Source organism: Simochromis diagramma, unplaced genomic scaffold (genome assembly GCF_900408965.1).
Source record: "Simochromis diagramma unplaced genomic scaffold, fSimDia1.1 OVJJ01000816.1, whole genome shotgun sequence".
Taxonomy (NCBI): domain Eukaryota; kingdom Metazoa; phylum Chordata; class Actinopteri; order Cichliformes; family Cichlidae; genus Simochromis; species Simochromis diagramma.
In genome coordinates, this window is record NW_024386908.1 from 13231914 (window position 1) to 13253971 (window position 22058).

The 22058-nt window shown below is 41.2% G+C and overlaps 1 protein-coding gene across 7 annotated transcripts in view; it reads right to left on the reverse strand.

Annotated features, from left to right (window-relative positions):
- magi2a (membrane associated guanylate kinase, WW and PDZ domain containing 2a) overlaps nucleotides 1-13290 on the reverse strand; it is a 253880-nt gene extending 240590 nt beyond the window's left edge. For all 7 annotated transcript variants that reach the window (XM_040035519.1, XM_040035518.1, XM_040035516.1 and 4 more), the window contains exon 1: nucleotides 12785-13290. In XM_040035519.1, coding sequence (XP_039891453.1) covers nucleotides 12785-13085 — 301 coding nt within the window. In that variant the 5' untranslated portion in view covers nucleotides 13086-13290. The remainder of the gene's footprint in view (nucleotides 1-12784) is intronic.
- Nucleotides 13291-22058: the final 8768 nt, after the last annotated feature.

The following is a 22058-nucleotide window of genomic DNA, read 5'->3' on the forward strand; positions in this document are numbered from 1 at the left end:
CAAATCTGTGTACATATACAGTATGAAATAAATAAACCATTCACTGTCTGGAGCTGAAAATACTGTACTTTTACACTTACTGTCAAAAAACCCCCGAAAAAACATCCACTACACAATACAGGCTCTCTAGGAAACAGATGAGAGTTGCAGTTCCTCTGTCTACAGTTCATTAAAATTCACAGACTTGCTGCAAAAACAGTCTTGCTAATTGCTGGATTACCAAAATCATTCATCAATTATTAAGCTGCACAAGCTCCCTCTCCCACCAGATGAGCACAGGTAAACCGATATCCTCCTGCTCAGACTTCACCTGTTTCTGGCACATAAATAAAAATCCTACTTAGACAGCATGTAGGTGTGTTAATATGCAAGACTTTTAGCCCATCTTTATTTAGAAAACCAGGACTAATAAACTCACCAATTCTAAAGTAATTCTTGACCTAAGTCTTGCCACTTGGTATCCATCTGAGTAATGCCTCCAGGCAGTTATTTGGACTGTTATTATGAAGCCACTAAATAAATGTATGAGGAAACAGCCAATGGTAACGGAGCCATAAACACAGTAAGTCAGAGACCATCCTGAACCAGTCACCCCTGAAGGGAATCTGGGTGCTCTTTTATTCTGCAGCTATGGGCCCACTTTACTCCTTAGAGGGACAAAAGTGCAGATTTGCAAGTTAGTCAATTAACTTGTAAGCTTTTTTTGCATTTTTGTGATACTTTGAGGATTCATCTAAAGCCATTAGTTTTTACAGAGTCCAATACTTTGGCTTTTTACCAAATACCTGCAAAACCAATTACATTCCCATCATCCTCACCTGCACTGTCCATTGACAAAATCATATTATTCAGTGTGTTAAACTGCACTGTCACTGTGACCTCTTAAATAGTTTCCTGCACTCTCACACGAGTTAAAGGGAAAATAAGAATTTTACTTTCACAGAGACAGCTTCACGCATTCTTCTATAAATCAAGTTAACTGTAATTCAATAACACAAAGACACAAATGCACACAAAAACACCAGTGTACTCTGGTATCCAAATTTAAATAATGCACAGCACCACATATGAACACTATACACACACACAAGTGTTTACAGCCTACTCATTGCTCAGTCCTTGGAATTCTTCAGCTTGCCACAACAGATGGTTGATGTTGACAAGGAGGGAAAGACAGTCATGTGTGTGTGCGCATGCGTGTTTGTGAGAGTTTGTGAGTATGTTATCCTTATCGTTACCTGTCCCTAGAGGTGAGCCTGGCAGTCAGACAGTGTAACAGAGGCAACAACAACAACAGCATCTCTCCACCAAGCTTCTGTCAAGCATGATTGGACAGGATGTGGTAAGTGGTGCTAAGGCTCCAGGGAGACACACATATATAGACACACACACATAAACACACACAGTGGAGGATAGCAGGTCTTTATGCGTGCATGTGATGTGTCTGTTTGTGTATCACACTGTCTGTGTTGAACTTGCTGGTGCTACTTTACACTCTCAGTGGGGTCTCTGACAACAAGACAGATGAGTCTGACTGCACTGACAATCATTACCACCCTCCCAACAACAGTGTGTGTCTCTGACTCAACACAACTTCTCAGGGATTGCCCAGCCCCATCTTTCAAAAGCCCAACAGACCTGCCACCAGTCCAAAGTCATCATCACTCACATCACTCATTCCATTGGCTGGGCATGCACCATTGACTTGATAGTGTCATAACATACCACTTTTCCCTTGAGCTATTGAATAGCCTGCACGGTGCCATGTTATAGACTGTTCTTTGGTATGGATTTCCATGCTTGAGATACAAGTCTGCAAAACATTTTTTATCTTAACCTACAGTTTCTGCTGAGACCTGCTCTTTTTGTATGAATCTGCTTAGCTGTCAGCTATGCAGCATGCACAGCTATATGTATAGTTGAAGACAGTGACTCAACTATTGCAGGAGAAGTCCTAATAATGGAAGTCAATATGCAACCAAAGACTTGTAAATAAAATTGGAAGGTTCAGAAAAAAACATGACATGCCAAGATTTTAATGAACGAGCGTATCTTTTAATTTATGAATCTCTATTAAATTAGCCTCTCTGGCTTCACGCTGTCAGTCAGAAACAAATCATCTTTGCTGATGCAGAGTAAAAAGCAGATTGCAACAATTCAGAAACTGAGGCTGAATCCACGTTTCGTGTCCTGCTAGACATGAACCAAACTGCCGCCACAGCTGTTACTCCATTTCAACCATTATTACACTGCAAATAGAGGCAAGACTGGGTGTTGAGCAGAAGAGACACCGTGAAAGCGCAGGACCTCAGTGCATGAACAGAAACACAGACACATTAGGAGGATTATGTGACAGTAATGTCCAAGAAATGGAGGGATTGCTTCATCTCTATAGCTAAAGACCTCAGTCAGACAAATGTTGATGCTCGAGGAAAGGGTGACTTATTACACTTTTTGTGTTTCTGTAGACATATTTTTTAGTTAAAATAGTTTGGATAAAGGGCATGATATGCTAAATAGCAAAGCAATCATGTTCATTATGCTAATTAGCCATACGCAGCTGTGGTGTTAACATCTGACCCAAACATAGTAGCCTTGTAAATGCAGTTGAAAAAATATCCTGGTAAAAAAAGAAATCAACAGCTAACAAATAATGCACTTTATTTTTGTACAAATAAAGTCTATTTATTCAAAACTACAGTGCCTGAAAAATATGCAGTCACAGAGTGAGCAGTTAAGCTGCTGCTGCTCTGCTAGCATAATGCCACCCCTCCTGTGTAGATAAAAATCCCAGACTTTACTACCAAAGATTCAAACAAAATCCTCAGGCAGACAACCAGGGAAACCAGTTTTGGTTTGGTTAAAATATCAACACTAAAGCCTTGAAAAAATTTTAGGGTAATCCCAGGGAGGTTCCAGCATTAGGAAAACTCTACCTCCCCCCCCCTCCAAGCCAAATCTGAGAAAAATGTTTTTTCCTTGCAAGCGCTTGAAACATGAAGGGTTTGTCATTTAAAGAAATTTGTCACATTAGCATAACCCTTTCTACTCTCTCTACCCTCTTTGCCCCAGTATTTCCCAAGCTGCTAGCTTTCTTTAACTTCCAAATTGCCCTAGCAACAGGTTAAAGGGTGGCTTTTAGGGCACATACAGGCCCAACACTACTCTTATACTACAGTAAATACTTGGTGTTGCAGTTTTTGTTTTTTATTTGATCTGTAACATTCATACATAATTCCCAAAAAGTTAATCAATGGCGGCAGTAATGAGACAAAGTTTGAGGCTCAACTTGAGCAAGAAGATGAGACTGCTTGTTGTTTTTCTAACGTCTAAAATTAACTCTGAATTATAGAAGTTCACATTTAAAATCAGAGACTCGTCAAAGCCAGTTGTGCCCAATCCTGTGGGAACTCAGGTCTGCTACAACTTTGGCAAAAGCGTATTGAAAGTGACATGTAATAAAAGTGCTGGGCTGACAGACTGACCAGCACTGCTGTCTCTATAGAACCATGGCTGCTGCCATTTCTGACTTGCTAAAGCTCCCCAAGCTCAGGTTGCTGTAATGACTTTCTCTGCCACCAGCTAACACAAAGTGGACAACCAGCTAGCAGACTTGATTGGCTTCAGCTTACCTAAAAACGCTCCTACCTGCACCCCCAACACCACTAAGCGAAGCTCAATCAGCATACGGTTCTCAGTCACGCTGGAGTACAGCCACAGTAAGTGTGTTCTCACTGTAGAGGCAGTGAAAGATACAGTGACAGACTCCATAGCTGGCTGCATTAATCCTTGGTGAAAGCTGAAATAGGAAACTGAACTGGGACATTTGAGTGTGCAGGAAGGATAGAGTAAAAGCAGCAGTAGATGTGATATAAAGCTAATTTACCTTGATGCTTCAGCAGGAGCATTTATGATTTTATTTTCATGCAGATTTCCCACTCATGACAGCTCTTTTTTCCCATGGATGTGACTGCTTAGAAACCATTCTGTATGCTTAGCGTATACCTGACTCCTCGCTAAGAAGCAAATAGCAAAAGACGTACTGAAATAGGTTAACATAATTGTGACAGAAACTACAGCGTGGGGGGTGAGAAGCCCGACAATGTGTTAATTTCTGCTTATCAGAACACTCGCCTAGAGTTGCATCAACAGCATCTGCCACTTTGTGTTAATTCTGCGAATTTAAAGTATTAACATCCTGCCCCCCTGTTCTCACACAGAGCTTTGCATAGGCGAATCCCTCATCACCACAGCTAGCTGTTTCAGCATACATCACTGCTGTTTTCCTCTTACTCAATGTGTACACAAATCACCAATCTTAATAGGGATCAGGAGAAGTGTTAAAAGAGAAACAACAAGCTGATAAGCTGCAAGCAAAAATTCCAACATGTATTGCACATTTCAAAAATCAAATTCCAGTTGCTCAAGGCATCGCAAGTCTCCCAACCCTGTTATTAACTCCTGACAGTTATTAACTCATTAGTCTTCCTGATATCAAGGTGCATCTTCCGGGGACAGACATGGGTGTTCATTCAGTGACTTAGCTGTACTGTAAACAGCCAGCATACTCGTTCCTTTTCTTCTGTAAACTTCATGGTGAACAATTGAATGCAACATAATGAATGTCTGAACCGAGGAGAGAGACTCTGAAAATGTGCATCATTATTCTTTACTAGCATCTAATCCACAGGGGCCACAACAGCCACATGATGTAGTCTTAATGCCACTCTTACATTATCCATAATGTTCTGCTCTAAGCACAATTCATCATTTCTCTGGGAATGTAACTTTTCTCTAATATTCTTCTTTGTGTTTTGCAGACATCCTAATTATGTCCTACAGGGCACACCTGATTGCTGATGGCAAACTAATCTAATCCTCACCTCAGAGACTAATAAAAGCCCTGCTATAGTGTGTGTGTGTGTGTGTGTGTGTGTGTGTGTGTGTGTGTGTGTGTGTGTGTGTGTGTGTGTGTGTGTGTGTGTGTGTGTGTGTGTGTGTGCGTGTGTGTGAGAGAGTGAGAAAAAAAAAGGATAATACCCAAGGATTTCAGTTGACATGAAAAATTAAAGACGCATACATTATGTAGGAAATTAAGTACTTAAACTCATAAACAGTACTCATGTTCGCCAAAAGAATCAAGATCCACATTTTTAATTACAGAGAAGAACACGGTAAAAGCTAACAATCCAGACAAGACATCCCAAGAGAAAGAGAGAACACCTTTAGAGTTGTGGCATTAGTGAAACAGCAGAACACTGCAAAAGAGAACTTGATGTATTATTCAGAAAGGCCATGGACATCTTTTGGAGATCAACCATGCATGTAAGCCAGTCATTGACCCTGTTCCGTGACTGGAGGCAGAAAGAAGCTAAACAAAGCACAGCTTATTACTGTTTTATTGGAATGTAGCGGCCTCATTGTAAAACAATCAGGTGGCTACATTGCATTAAAGTACTTTAATTACTGGCAGTATGTCTACTTCAACTTGCTCTTCGTTTTAAAGCATACAATAAAAGTTACATTTAAGGGTGTAAAAGCAAATCAATTAATGGCAGTGCACAGTGTTTACCTGCTGTAATGCCTTAGTTGTAATACTGTGTTACTTATTTCCAATAATTCAAAGATAGTGTGAGAAGGTGTGGAACGATTTTAACAACAACTTTAACAACAAAATTAAAAATCATTACAAAGGTTTTTTGTTTCTCTGGCACCAAATGGGAAATAATTACATAACAAAAGAGAGTTCAACACGAAAACAAAAAAATTCATTATCAGTATTGGATGTCAGCCAAAGAGGCTTGTTTTTAGTTGAGCTTAAGGACAGGTACGCAATTTCAAAATTGTTTTTCAAGACCACAGAGTCTTGACTAGTCACAGTAGTGTTATCAGTTCAAAATAGTCAGTGTAACAGATGCCACTGTGCTGTCAATGTTTGGAGCTGTTTAAAAAAAAAAAAGAAAAATAGGTAGTGCTAGGTTATTCTCTAACGCTAGATTGCTTGGTTTGTCAGTTGCATCCATAAACTGTACTGATTCATCATATTGACAGAGTTCATCTAATTAGCTACAGGATCGTGCAAAATTATTGAGCCACCTCTCATTTTTTTTATATTTAGCTAGGAGAATTGTAAAAAGGCGCACTGATTAATTGAAACATGCGCAAACATACAGGAAATGCAGTATATAAGGCAATATTGCTTGCCTAAGAGGTCAGGCTTTATTTTAATTTCTTCAAGTAGTCTTCAGTAATAGTTCTCCAGGCCCCTTGAAAGACATTCAAAGCTCATCTTTGGATGGTGGCTGCCTTTGGATGATCCCATACTGCTAAAGTAATGTTGAGGTCAGAGCTCGGGAGGCCAGTCCATGATTGATAGGGGTTCATTGTATGTTTCTCTAGTGTTTGGAATTATTGTCATGCTGAAAAATGAAGCTGTTGCCAGTCAGATGCCTTCTAGATGTTATTGCATGGCGGATCAAAATCTGACGGTATTTTTCTGCATTTATAATTCCTTAAATTTTGATAAGATCACCAACAACACTGACCGAAATGCAGCCCCAAAGCGTAACAGAGCTTTACAGATGCCTGTAAGCACACACTGTTGTACCTCTCTCCTGATCTCCTCTGTACATGCTGAAGATGATTTGAACCACAAATTTCATAATTTGGATTCATCACTCCATAATGCCTGTTGCCACTGATTTTCAGTGCAGATCTTGAATAATTTGGCATACCTCAGCCCTTTTCCCCCAGTTTCCTCTCCCCTAATAATGGTTTCTTGACAGTCACTCTTCTATTGAGACCGTATCTGATGAGGCTTCAGCAAACCACAGATGGATCAAATAAAAGGTGAGATGTATGCAGGATTTAATGGCTTAAACAAAAAAAAGAGTGGCTGTCATATATAAACACTGGACTAAAAAATTCAGTGAAAGACCAGCTGATGTCCAAAGAGATATCTTGAAAGATCATCAATAAAATCTGGGGACTGTTCCCACAACAGTTTCTTTCTCACATCTTAGTTTAACACTTTTCCACAGGAGTGTAACTAACAGACTAGTAACACATTGGATTGTCCCTTGACAAAACCAAACCACAACTTTGATGCAACGTCCAAAAACCTGGATGGTCCATAACATTTTAGACATAATGCTCCAAAATGCACCAACGGCACACAGTAAAGAGGTCCAACTTAACACCTGTCATTTAACTACAGTATCTAAGTGGAAGAGCTATAATACAAGCCCCACTCATGGGTCTAACATGAGTCTGATCCACTTTTGGAGCTAGCTTTATGCGGCACCTAGAGGGACTGCAATTTTTTAGCACTTCCGCTCTGGCTTCACTTTTCAGCTTCTGAGATTGCCCCTTGTTCAAAACCTCAAATACCAAGAGTTTCTCTCTGTGAGCAAAGGTTTTGTTTACAGCTGGGTTTGAGCAAAACCTTCAGCTACCCTCAAGTACACTACGAAAACAAACAACGCTCAGAATTTCAAAGCTTATTCTACCCACCCATTATTATGGGATGTTGCTCATCCTTGAATCATATTTGGGTTTATAAATGCAAATTTCTTTGTAAAAAACAACAACTAATAAATAAATAAAAACACACAATAATGAATGAGAACCCAATAAGTAATCTGTCAAGCATTTCTGAATGCGAGGTGCACACTACATTAAGAACAAGGACATCAGAGAAAAAGCTCTGTTTACAGTGTAAACCTGGCAGGTGTGCCTAGAAGCAGATCATCCCCTGCTCTATGCTATATGTAAGAAAGGAACACTTTAGGCAATGTCTCACGCTAATTCTACTCATAACCGGGATGGATCTTGTGTTAACTTTTTGATCAACTGATACATTATTTAGTCTAATGGAAACCCCTTCAAATTTCCCAGAGTCCAGCTTTAAAATTTGCCCAAGTCAGTGAAAATCCAGAGGCATTCGGGATGCTCTGCAGCGCGTCTAAATTAGTTGTCTCTCTGTTGGCTCTGCGATAGACTGGCAACCTATCCAGGAATGGATGGAATAAAGAATTTGTAAACAGACACATTTACACATCTTTAACACTTTTATCTGAGGATAAGATCTACACACTGAAGCACTAAAGCCTGCAAGTTCAGGTGAAAATCTCAAAACACTAAATGGGTAAGTAGTGCCTTTTCATGTACTGTTGTCATAGAAACATTGTTACCATGAGGCGCCACAGACTAAGACAAATCTTCTCAAAGTTAAATGCGTTTAGCAGCTTAAAAAGAGGGAGAGAGAAAGAGGCAGAGAAGAAATGTTTCTGTAATACTTAATATAAAGGCCAGAATCTCAGATCACACACAAAAGCTAGTCCTGATTTGCCACATTTATCTAAATAAAAAGAAGAGGGTTGCATTTATGATTACAGGTCTTATATAATAAACTCTACACCCTACAGGAAAGCTGGCTCTGAGATTAATAAACGTACGCTACAGTGGAGCTTGAATGTTCATAATGCCTTTAGATTTTTTTTTATATTTCTGCATAAAACATTATCAGCTGTAATGAATGGAAATGACACATGTGATGGTCAAGAAGATTTTGGTCACTCTTGCCTGTCACCTTTTGAGAATTTTCCTGCACTCCTTACACAATCTATTCCATTTTGGGACACTGCTGGTTTTCCTTACATGAACTGCTTGCTTCAGTTTCTATTCGATTAAAGTCCGAATTTGGTCGTTCCAAAACATTCTTTTTTACTATTCTTTGGCAGCACAACCTGTGTACTGAGGGTAGCTGTCTTCCTGCATGACTCACTTTGTCTTGAGAGTCATTTCATGGATTGGTGTCCTGACATTTCGTCTTAGTATGGTATTTAGTGGTGTCTTCCAAATTGATGGTTCCATCAATGGCAGGGGGGTTCAAAACAGGTCTTAAACCATGACATTACCACTAACGCGGGATGCAGTTCAGATGTCTTCACCTGTCACAGAATGAAGAGTTATTGTACAGCTTTACAGAGAACAGTAGGAATGATTTCCTTAAGCATTCTTTATGGCAGCGAGGTTGAATCAGTCTGAGGGAGAAGGAGCTCCCGTTGCCTCACAAGTGTGGAGTGGGTGTCATGGGTTGTTCATGATGGAGAGCAGTTTGTTCAGCGACCTGTTGTCCCTAACTGACTCAAACGCCTCCAAATTTGACCAATGATGCTTCCAGCCTGGTGGATTAGTTAGTTGATTGAAAGTAGTGTGAAGCAGGGCACTTTGGAAGTGTTCACACTTCTAAAGTAGTAAGTGCGCAGATATAAGCTCACAGTATTTACCTTGTCCTTTATTCCATTTCTAAACTTCTTAAGTTTTTTTTTCAAGCTGCTCGACCTCCTCTGATGTGCATGCCAACAAAGTAGGTTTTGAAAATGACAAGAGTGCATAAATTTAACTAAGTTATTTTCTCGGTTATAATTAGAGTACCATCTGGAAACTATGTACTGACATTTTTGTTTTTGTTTATCCGATACCACTTGTCATATTTGCTCAATCCAGCATGAAAGCTGAATGAAAACAGCATTTCCTTCATTTTTGACCTGGTAAAAAGTATTACACATTTTTTTTTGCATTATTGTGAAATATAAAACATATACATATCACTGCTTTAACTTTTTTTCTGTATTTTAGACATTTTTGACAAATCAGTTCAAAATGAAAGATGCTCCATTTTCTTGTAAGAAAAGCCAGTGAAGCTTTTATCCTTAATAGCTTTTATCTTTAATGTTCAAACATGACCTCAGATTTCAAAGTGTGAAAAAAAATGCTGGAAGTTGGTCGACAGACCAGAATGCTAAAGTTTTACAACAACAAAAAAAGAAGAAGAAAGAAGAAGAAAAATCCCAGCGCTTAGACCCAGTGGGGATGTCAGGCCTGGTTGAAACCCTGAGGTTCTTGTCCCATGCGTTCAGTTCCTTTCTGCAAAAGTTCTATTTTAGCCTGAAAAACATTGTTTGAACAGCCTTATGGGTTGTCCATGTGACCTTTTCTTAAACTGCAGCCAGGACTCCTTCATGACCTTCTAGAGTACTCCTCACCTCCCTTTTGGACTTTTCTTTATTGGTTAGACATTCCTGGAGAGGACATTATTATTATTCTATTTTCTTAGTTTGGACATAATGTCAAACTTATGCACAAGTTCAATAAAGAAGTTCTGTATTCACTCATTCCTTGCCACTTTTTCAGGCCGTCCAACACAATTTTGTCCTCATCACTCTGAGAGCCAATCAGAACCTCCTCAGTGCGCCTTAAATCTCAGTGCTCTTCTAATATTCTGCCTTTCAGACTTTCATTCATGCAAGCCAGAACCTTTCCCTCTCCATCTCATCCTGGCCAAGGAGAGATCTTCATCCAAGTCTCCACCCGCTTCATCTCCATCACCACCAGTGTCCAGATTCTGACTGAACACACCTCACTCCAAGCTCATTCTAAAATTTACAGTTAGATCTTGATGTACAGATACGTTTGTAATACTGAATCATTTCCTCAATGACTAAACGACCAGCTGACCTCTTTTCTGTCTCTCATCTGTTTAATACTACTTTAATTAATATCTATGCACAAATACAGACATTTCTAGAGTTCACCAATTTTCAAGCAGCACGTGACAAACAAACAACTAACCATAAAGATAAAAAAAAAACTTTCATTACACAATCATATTACCATATAACATCAGAACAAGTGGACTGAACTGTGCTCTCTGACTCGCTCTGCTCAATAAAGAATCTACTGAGACAGATTATAGGAGTTTATGTGCGTCTGCTTGAAAGTGAAAATATTTATTATTGAGCACACAGCTGCAAGGGCACTGCAAAAGCCTGTTTTTCCCTCCAAAATATTTACTTAATGTACATATCAATCATAATAAAAAGAGCTCAACACTGTAAACAACCGATCGCGCAAACATGAGCACAGCTATGGGGAAATATCAATCACTTGGAAAATTGCTGGAGGATATAAATATTTCATGAAAAAAAAGTTAACATTTTAATTTGGTATAGGCTTGGCTGCCTTTTGAATAAATCCCTGGGGTGACGATGAACACACACACACACACTGATACACTTATGCAAGCACACAAGCTAGGACTTTGATCCAAAGCTTCTTACAGGGTTTCGCTGATTTTTCACCCCAAAATGAGATCCCACAGATCCCGGTCCCGGCGCACAACACAAGACACGGAGAGTCATTAGCTGTTGAGATCAAAACCACAGACAGCCAGAGGAGCGTGTCCGTGACATAAGAGCTGCACATCCGGAGGACAAAGCTGACAAGAATGAGATGAGTCTGAACCAGGGACAAGTTAGGAAATTCTTTTTGACTTGTGCTCTTTTTAAAATGTGTGTTCTGGCTACTCCATATACTGCAAAACCAAACATTTCTTCAACAAACTATATAGCCTCTGGACCACATAATCACAGCCTCATGTGTATCCAGCGCAGCTACTACACTCACTTAAGCAATCCACAGCACTTCCCACATAAAAAAAGAGAAAAAAAAAGAAGCCCTCTGTAGTAATCTTGTGCAGGGGGGCTTTCGCTGTTTCATTGCACCGAATACCAAGCTAACGGTGACCTTATCATACTTTATGATATTTTTCATTTTCTGTGACACAACTATAATGTTGAAATAGGGACTCTGGGATTTGCTCTAATATTTATAAAATATCCCTTCCAAATCCAATTTAGTCCACTCAGTGAAGCACAAATTGGATAATAAATATTGCATACTTAAATGTGTGCTCTAAAGAAAAAAAAAGAGAAAAATTATATGTAATTCAAAGGTTAAACTGAAAATATAGTGCAATTTTCTTTTATTTAAGAATCTGGCAAGAATAGCAGAGGTTCCATTTGGGCAAATGGCACATGCATTAAACGCAAAAATGACCAGTTCTCTTCATTTATGATCATCTCCGTAACTCCATGTAGGCGTCCATAAATGGCCAGCAAACTTACACCAAAAGTGACACAATCCTAACAGCTTGCTATTACAGACAAACTGACTAAAACTTATCAAAGTCAGTCCTCATTAATTTTCTGTCAATTAAATAATTGCTTATTTTTCTTCCTCTTTTTTGTTTTTAAATCAGGACATAAAATGTCTCAGTAATTTAGATTTCTAATTATAAGAAAGATCATGTATGACTGTAATATTCTGCTGAAATAAATGTGTGTGCAAGGCTCAATCCAATTTAATCTGATCCAGCATCTCACATAATCCACTGTTTATATCTGTGGTATCATGCCAAATATATTGGATTAATACTTTGTTACACTACTGCAAGTACAGCATGCCTAAAGTAATCCATATCTGTAAGCTAGTAGCTGGGTTCAAGGCTGAAGGAGTTGGCGCAATACTTGTAAATGACTTCTTATGAATTATGAATAACACTGGAATGTGTTTTCTGACTGCCACAACTGTAACACACCCCCTAACTCGGACGAGTGCCAAACACATCAGGAGCACACCACGACCAACACAAAAACACGCCACAAACACCTCTTAGATAATCGTTTCTATACGCCAAATAAGTGTAGCAACAAAATAACGGCATCATTATAATATATATGTGGCAAGTATGTGATTTATTTGCATGGTTTACTGTAAGTATGGAGCCTTAGGGGTAAGCGCATCAGTTTTGGGAAACAATAGGTGCTGTCAAAAGAGAAAAGCGCGTTGAGGGGGGGGAAAAGCTAACGGTTTTCAAAAAAGAACCGAAAGAAAAACTGCGACATGCGAGAAAGTTGCGCCGAAAGCTTACAAACCTCACCTTGTTTGACACACTTGAGTCGGAGGGGGTCTTTGCTGTGCTTGACCACAGCATGGACGTCCCTGGTGGTGAGTCCAGCCACAGGGGTATCATTGACTTCCAGCAGGAGTTCATCCTGGAAGAGTTTGCCGCTATGGCAGACCGCTCCGCCCGGGAGAAGCTCGCCGATAACCGGGAACTGTCCATTCTCTGCGCCGCCCTTCAACTCCAGCCCCAGTTCCCCCTCCTCATTCCTGCAAAGGACACTCTCGTGGACTTTGTTTGTCCAGTGGTTCTTCTTCTTCTTCAGGGTCTTGGACATGGCTCGAAGAAAGGGAAAATCACATGAGTGCGGCTGTGGAAGAAGTTTTGTCGCTCTCGGAAGTGCCTCAGTGTCACGGCAGCACTGTAAAGTGATCGGTTTCAGTGGTAAACGCCAGCTGTATCCATGTCCTCGCACACACTCACGCGCACAGCAGCTGGATCATCAGCCTGCCTTTGCAATAACTGAGAGCTGCCGAACTTGTGCCGCCTTCAGGGGATATTTTAAAAATCGGAACTCACACGATCGCAGTTTATGCACACACCATCGCGAACAAGAAAAACGCAGTTTAAGAGAATTTACACTATGTGAATAAGTGATTGTAAGAAACACTACATACACTTAAAATTTGATTAAAAAACAAACAAAAAAAACAAACATCTGTGTAGATAATGATTAGGACCTGCTCCTGGAGAAATATAGGTGGTTTTGTGTGGTGATGTAAGAAGTTATATTATTAATTAAAAAGTTTGGCATTCTTGTTTTCTATTGTAGGACATTAACCAGTAAAATGTAGAAAACAAGACTCAAACCAATTGCAATCTGACTGCATCTACCAGCAGAAATGCAATAATATGCAGTGAGATATCGTACTTGTTCTTAATGATAAAACTAGATTATACTTTGTTATTATTTCACTTTAAAAACTTTGCTGACATGTGCAATAGAAACACGTCATCTTATTAAATAAATCAATGAGGCAAATCAGTATTTATCGTTGTAAAACCTTTACTTGCATTCCACACATTCCAAAAAGGAAGTTCATCTTGAGCGCCAAGAAGAAAGCGCTTAAAACTTCTCAACTTCGAAATGCACAACATTACCAGTGTCATTTGAAAGCGACATCCAGCTTTGACCAACCCAACTGACCCGGAAGTGAAAGCTGAAGAAGGAGGAGGAGAGAGACAAGGGTTTTCCCAAAATCCAGCTTTCCACGAAAAAAAAAAAAAAAGAAGAAAAAGGAAAGAGGGGGAGGCAGAGCAGCGGTATTTCCACTGGCATGGCAGCAAAGGAGCGATAATAACAGGGGGTTTCAAACCACAAATATGTCTCTTCTGTTTGACACTTGTTTACAGACACTTCTAATACTACAGTTTTAAAATAAATGCGAAGTATCTGCCACAGTGTAGCCGGTGAGACCATAACTATAACTTTAAAGATGTGATCAGCTGAGTCTACTCAAATTTCTTTTTGCCTCCCCCAGCATCATTGCGATTCCTTTCTCCTTAAACATGACTCTGCTTCAATTAAAGTCTCCTTCTGGTTTGACAAGAAGCTTTGAGGGTGACTTCAGTGTGTTACTTGAATTGAAGCCCCAAACACATTTTTTAAACATTATTTCCAGGTGAAGTTGAAGGCAAGATTGTATTTACTTGAACAGCCTCGAGGTCTTGTGTGACGTTTATATTACGGAGCATTTTCAAAGGCTGCAAGTATTTATCAGCTGAGAATTCCTCCCCTATATTGATACTCAGATTTCAGAATCATTTGTTCCCTCTAACGGCATTTATGATCCGCACGCTTAGTTGGTTTGTTGTAGGCCTAATAGTGCTGTCATGCACCAGAAAAAAATGGCTCTTAAGTGAAAATCCCCTTGTGTTTATCTCCGACTAGAGGAAAGGGACATAAAGCAAATGGAGAATTGGCTGACTATAATCCGTCTTCAAACAAGTGTGTGTTGTGGGTCTCTCCGTCACAGCACTGACATCCTCCAGTCTGCTTGGTGATGAAGCCTTTTCTCACGTAGTTGCTGATCCCATTCTCAGTAATGATAGTTTTCCGCTTTGCTGCCACAACTGTATAGATATGCAAAGATAATTGCTATTCTACAATGCAGAGTTATCAGTCATTCTTAATCCTTTTCAAAGCCTTAAAAATAGCATTTTCCCCCATAAGGAAGCATTCCAGTAATGACGTGAGATAAGTGCCCTGTTTTAAACACAAAACGGCTTCCTCTTGTGTCATGATGTCATTTATTCCACCCAGTTCAAGGAAAGGTTGTTTTTAAGACTTTTTTTTTAATTCATTCATTCAATTAACTGTTCAATAATGTTTTCTCCATATTGCCACTACTTGTGAAATACCAGTAAAAGCTGGTGGAGATATTGATACTGACAGCAAAGGACTCGATCATTAAAATATTGTGTAAGCAATTTTAATTGTTATAAAAAAATTAATTAAAAAAAAGAATACCCTGGTAGCTGTAAGTGGATACTGAGTCAGGGCAGCCTTACAGTGCATGGTGTCCGCTGCATCAATCTGGTAGTCTGAGGAAAGAAGATGAGCCAAATCTGGTAATAACTACAATAACTGTATGGGAGTGATAAAAACAAAAACAGGGGTTTTTGGAGGGGGTTTCATTGCACCGTGAGCAGGCAGATTAACTCGTGTCCTGTGCAAGAATGGGACTTTCATGAAACAAACAAAAATATATGGAGCACTCAAAGTAGTGCAAAGCTGCACAAAGAGCAATTCATGAAGGTCATAGGAGTCAAACTGAGTTTTTTAGATTTCTCTCATTTCTTTACAATTTGCTTGACTCTGTTCTTGTATTTCCATGTTTGTTTGCACATCCTCCAATAAATCTCAGCACCTATTTTCTTTTTTATGAGTGATGGTGCAAGACACTTGCATAGTGGCTGTCCAGAAGTTCTTTGTTATAACTCGTGCAATGAATGTGCTTTTATTTAAAATATGAGATGCATAAGTCCCGTGTAACTAAGAAGATTAATACTACTCTTATCTTTATGTCAAAGCTAAGCCAACTTTGGAATCACTATCCTGGAAGCAGTCAGAGACAAATGTAGTAATTCCCTGTAAAAAAACACTTTTCTTTTTGGTGTAAACGAACTACAGATAACACTATAATTTCTGAGCTAGGGTTGTTTGCATGGATTATGTTACCCATGGACACTCATCATAGCTGTACCTCCACACACAAGAAGGCACATGCAGCAAGCACAAGACCTTGAAGCATGTGTTATTCTGCAAACTCAACTTACCTTCAGCAAGGATGCAGAAACACATACTTTATCGTCTAAATATGTAAAAATATGTACATTTAAATTTTTCCAGGTTCAAAGTCCAAGAACAAAAACACGCTGAGCAAAATTGTTGAGCAAAATAAGGAAATGCACATCTGAAGATATAGTTGCACAATGGACATCAAATCAACATTGTTTTGCAATTAATTTCTGCTCAAAACAATCTTTGCTGTCCTTGAGTCATGATGACAGTAAAGCAGCAGACAATGCTCTGTTGTCTCCTCAGCGGGATTTGGAGAAGTGCCTCTGCATTCCAGAGGTGGGAGCACTGCTGAGTGAAAATTAAAAAAAGAAGAAGAAAGAATCCAAGCAAAAGAGAAAGGGAGTATTTTAACAAGGGTAGGAATTCTGGAGGCAGTGTTTGAACAAGGAGAGGAATGCTCTGCGCGTGGCAGAATAAGTGCCAAGGAGGTGAAGAGAACAACAGCCCAGGAAATGAAAGGACTGGAAAAACAGTGTGGGATTAAAATGTGTAAGATGTGCTGGGTGGGCTCTCGCCTGCCACACTGAGCCTTTAAAAGTGGATTGAGGAAAATGGGTTTTTACAACAAATAATGTATATGTTTGGAGAAGAGCATTTTCAAAATTCCTGTTTATGTGATCGTTTTCCTGGAAGCACAACGCACAGTACACAAACAGACACTTCCTGCCTTTTCTACAGATTCAGATTGCAGGAAATCATTCTGTTCAGCCATCAGTCACATCTACACGACCAGATGGGAGTTCATTGGCTCAGCCAGTGATGCTGCCCCTGGGATTGCTACACTGCTCTGCTACATGATGTAATGGTTATGACAGGCCTTATTGCAAGATAATTAAAGCTGGTCAGGAATAAAGTGAAACTGCCTGACGATGGCTTCCACCGCCAATGAAAGAGGAAGTTAATATCCACTCTGTGCGAGCGAACGCTGCCGTTCCAGCTCCAGCTGAGTCATTCTTGATGATTTGGCAGGTTGTTTTACAATGTCACGCTCCATACAGGAATGAGTGAATGACTGTGTGTGGCCACTTTGTCTTATTCAAGCCCGGTCAATCTCAGGCATCTGACCTGTTTACTTTGCTGCCATCTGTTCTACCTCGCAGCACAGAAAAGATTCAGTCTGTCACTCTCTGTCTCCTGTTGCTTGACCTCAACTGAAAAAGAAGTGCCAAGAGATGTTCAGCTGAATCTCATACGCTGCCGATGTCATGGGGAAACGCTGTGAATGCCGAGAAAATGTGGAGGCAAAACAGGACATCTGCAAATTTCCCAGATCAGGTATGTTATGATATATTGTTTAAAAACAAAACAAAAAAAATGCTAAATTAATGTATTGAAGTCAACGTATTTAAAAGTAACTCCTGTGTGCTAAAAGCTGCAGCTTCCGACCATTTTCCACGCTTGGTTCCCGATGGGTTTTTTTCTCCTCAAGAGGATATCAGCAAGCAATGGGTTATCTGCGGAAGCTGTTATATTCTGGTCTCATTCACGACAGACTCCAGAATATCTATTTCCTACCCAACGGGGTAGTAAGTTTTATTAACAAGTCATGCGACTCAGATTGGTCCTGTGCCAAGTACAACAGCAACATACAGCCTAACAATCCTTACTTGTGTGTCACTCTAAAACGTCCGTGCAGCAACACAATCCATTGTGGAACAAACCATCTTGCAAACAATAATTCACATTATTACATCCCTTCTCTTTTTTTTTGTTTTTGGAAAAAACAGAAGTCCTTTTTTTTGTTTTGATTTGTCCTTCTTCTCACTGAGGGAGAAAACAATATGAAACACTCAAAGAACACAAAAGCATTCCACTATTCAAACATGTACATTTCTGTAAGCTGTAGGGAACGTCAATTTCCACAGAATACACAACTCTTCCCCTCAAACAATAAACAATAAATCCTCATTATGTAACATAGTCCTTGTACCAAAGTGGTGGAACCACTTTGCGGCCTGACCTTGTCCTGACACCCCCTGATACCTCGTCAGTCTTGATCTGCTGCTCACGAGTTTCTGAAGGAGCTGTCACTGAGCTGCTCAGTGCCCCAGTGTCAGTCATGGCATTTTCTTGATTCATCACGCCTGCATGTCTCAGGTGCCTCCGATTCCTCCTCAGGACACTTCCAGAGTCCAACTGAACCTCATAGGACCTCGGGTCAACAGTCCCAATCACCACTCCCCTGCTCCAAGTGGAATGGCGGTCAAAAGGCTGAACTCTGACACTGTCCCCTCGCTTCAAAGAGTACATGTCTCGTGCTGATCGGTCATAGCACAATTTTTGGCGCTTCTGTTTCATCTCCAACTCCCGCAGGGCTGGAATGACTTTTGGCTTTAGCAGGCTCGTCCTGGTTGGCAAAAATGTCTGTGTCCTCCTGCTGAGCAGCCTCTGAGCTGGGCTGGTCTCCAGGCCTTGTGATGGTGTGTTGCGATGGTCCAGAATCGCAAGATACAGGTCCTGCCCTGCCATTTTTGCCTTTAGCAGCAGCCTCTTTGCTGTCTTCACTGCTGATTCAGCCTTCCCATTACTCTGAGGGTAACCTGGTGAAGATGTTTTGTGCTGGAAATCCCACAGTTGACTAAATCTCAGAAACTCACCGGACGTATACTGTGGTCCATTATCTGAAACAACAATGTCCAGGAGGCCCTGTCTGGCAAAGTGAGCCTTCAACTTTCTAATCACTGTGGTGGACTTAGTGTCCGGGAGATAGTCAATTTCCCAGAAGTTTGAATAGTAGTCCACTGTGATAAGGTAGTCCTTGTTGTCAAACTTAAACAGGTCTGAGCCCACCTTAGCCCATGGTCTAGTCGGGATCTCATGTGGGACCATGGTCTCTTTCTGCTGTCTGTAGTCAACTGACCTGCAGATGTCACACTTAGTCACATAAGTCTTAATTTGTTCATTCATGCCTGGCCAATACACACACTCTCTGGCTCTCCTTAGACAACCTTCTACACCTAGGTGTGTCGAGTGTAGTCTAGCTATGATCTCCTGTCTCATGGTAGTCGGGACAACAACACGTTCACCTCTAAACACAAGTCCATCCTGACTACTCAGTTCATCCTGGAATGAGAAGAATGGTCTGATGTCACCGTCAGTGTCTCTTGTCAGTCGGCCAACCTCTGTGAATTGTATCTATGAGGATCTGTAGTGCTTTGTCCTCTTGTGTAGCAGTCCTTATGCTGTTTAGTCTGTCAGGTGAGATGGGTGCATGAGTGACCATGTTAATGCTCTCTATCTCCTCCTCTATGGAGCCCTGTGGTGAGCACTCTGGAAGATATGCCCTACTCAACGTGTCTGCTAATAACATGTCTTTGCCTGGCACATACATCACATCTATGTCATATTTCTGAATGCGCATAAGCATCCTTTGCAACCGTTTGGGTGTGCTCAACAGCGGTTTTCTTACAATGGTCTCTAAGGGTTTGTGATCACTGTGTACCACCACTTTGCGACCATATGTGTACTGATGAAACTTCTCCATACTGAAAACTACAGCCAAAAGCTCCTTTTCGATCTGGGCATAACCTTGCTCTGTACGTGTAAGTGCTCTACTCGCAAAAGCCACAGGCTTACCCTTCTGCATGAGTGCTGCACCTAAGCCTTTGTCAGAAGCGTTGCATTGTACTGTCAGCTCTTCCTCTGGGCAGTAGTATTTCAGGACAGGAGCCTCTGCTATAGTCTCTTTCAGTCTCTGGAATGCGTCTTCATGTCGAGTCGTCCAGTTCCACTCACTGTCTTTGTGTGTCAGTTGTCTCAGTATGTCGCAGTGGTCAGACAGATGTGGGAAAAATTTTGCTAAGTAGTTCACCATACCTAACAGTCTCTGTACTGCCTTCACGTCTGTAGGTCTGGGCATTTGTTCTATAGCCCTAACCTTCTCTGGGTCTATTTTCAGACCGTTGCATGTCAGCTGATGTCCAATGTACGTAGTCTCCTTCTGTTTAAGTTTAAACTTGTCTGCGTTTAACTTAATGTTTTTCTGCCTGCAACGAGTCAAAAACTGTCTCAGCTTCTCGTCATGGTCACGTACTGCTCCAGCATCTGTGTCCCCCTGACCCGTGATCAGCACATCATCTGCAATGATGTAGATCCCTGCCAGTCCATCCAAAGCTTGTGTGAGCTTCCTCTGGAACACTTCCGGAGCTGGACTTATCCCCATTGGCATCCTCAGCCATCTGTAGCGTCCAAATGGAGTTGAAAATGTTGTCAGGTAGCTCGACGACTCCTCCAGTTTCACGTGCCAGAACCCACTCTTCACGTCGCAGACAGAGAACACTTTAGCATTTGACAGCTCCGTTGTAGGGCTTTGTTTAAGGGTTTTGGATCTATGCACACCCTTAAGTCCCCACTCTGCTTTTGGACCACAACCATCCCACTGATCCAGTCTGTGCTGCATTCTACTGGTGTAATGATCCCTCTGTGCTGAAGATCTTGAAGCTCCTTTTTTAACGGCTTTATCATTGCAATAGGGACACGCCGTTTTGGTAACTGCACTGGTTTCACAGTTTCATCCACCTCGAGCCTTAACTCTCTTTCCAAACAGCCATCTCCTGTGAAAACATCGGCATACTCTGTTTTAATCTGATCCATGTTCCACTCATTGGCTGTTGGGTGCTCTGAAGTAACAATGCTGTCCAGTTTCAAGATGTTTTCATAGTGCACTTTTATGAGTTTCATCGCTTCGCTGGCTCTCTTGCCCAGCAGTGGTACTTTACAGTCTTTGTCACTTGAAACTCCAACAGATACAGTTTCTGATTTCTCGGGTTACGTAGCTTAACTTTGCATTTTCCCAATGGCTTTATCTTACTTTTGTTGTACATCATCAACACTGTCTGTGTGTCCTCCAACTGTGTGTTCGGGCTTAGCATGTGGATTGGCATTACATTACAACTGGCACCACAGTCAATCTGAAAATTTACAATCTCTTTGCCCATCAGCATGCCTGCAAAGAGTTGAGTGCCTCTCACTTTGTCAGTGTTCTTTGTAGTTGAATCATGTGTGTCTGCCTCTGTAACACAGAGAACGTCCTCATACTCATCACTCTCACATGCTGTCACGTTGTGTACATTCCTCCTTGTCTTCTGCTCTGAATGTGCCATGCATTTAACTGCAAAGTGGTTTTCTCTGCCACACTTTTTGCATTTCTTCCTGAATGCTGGACATTTTTCTTTTTTTTTTTTCATGTGTTCTGCCACAAAACTTACAGTCCACTGCGTCGCCGATCCGTTTCTGGCGCGCACCTCCACGCACAGCATGCACCTCCTCCACTGCAGCTCCCGAAATGGTTTTGCTGTTTTCCCACGACAGCTCCACAGCTCTGCAGCGCTGTATGCATGCATCCAGTGTCATGTTTTTCTCACGCAGCAGTCTCTCCCTCAAACTCGGGTTGTTAAGTCCACATACAATCCTGTCACGAATCAGTGAGTCCCTTATTACGCCAAAGTTGCACGTTTTTGTCAGCAGCTTTAACCCCGTCACATAGCTGTCGATTGTCTCACTGGCGCCTTGGTTTCTTGTGAAGAACCGATAACGCTCCACAGTTTCATTAACTACAGGATTGCAATGATTGTCAAACTTCTCAATAATGTCCTTAACTGTCCACCGATCTCTCGCTGTGTCGCCCATTAGCGTGTCTAGCAGCTCCCTGCCGCTCTCCCCAACGAGATAACTGAACAGGCTTACTTTTTTCTGTTCGCCGTCTGAGTCCATGGTCAGCTCCAAATAGAGCATAAACTCGTCCCTCCAGGTCTTCCATGTCCGTGATAGGTTACTGGAGTCCAATACCAGCGTCGGCGGCGCTTTAAGGCACTCCATGCCTCGCGGCGGTGCTAACTCGATTAGCCGCTAGTTGCTCACCGCTCCGACAGGCGTCTCCCGGGGGTCCACTCCGGCCGTGCAGCTTACTCCGCTGTCCGCTCCGCTGCCATCATGTTATATTCTGGT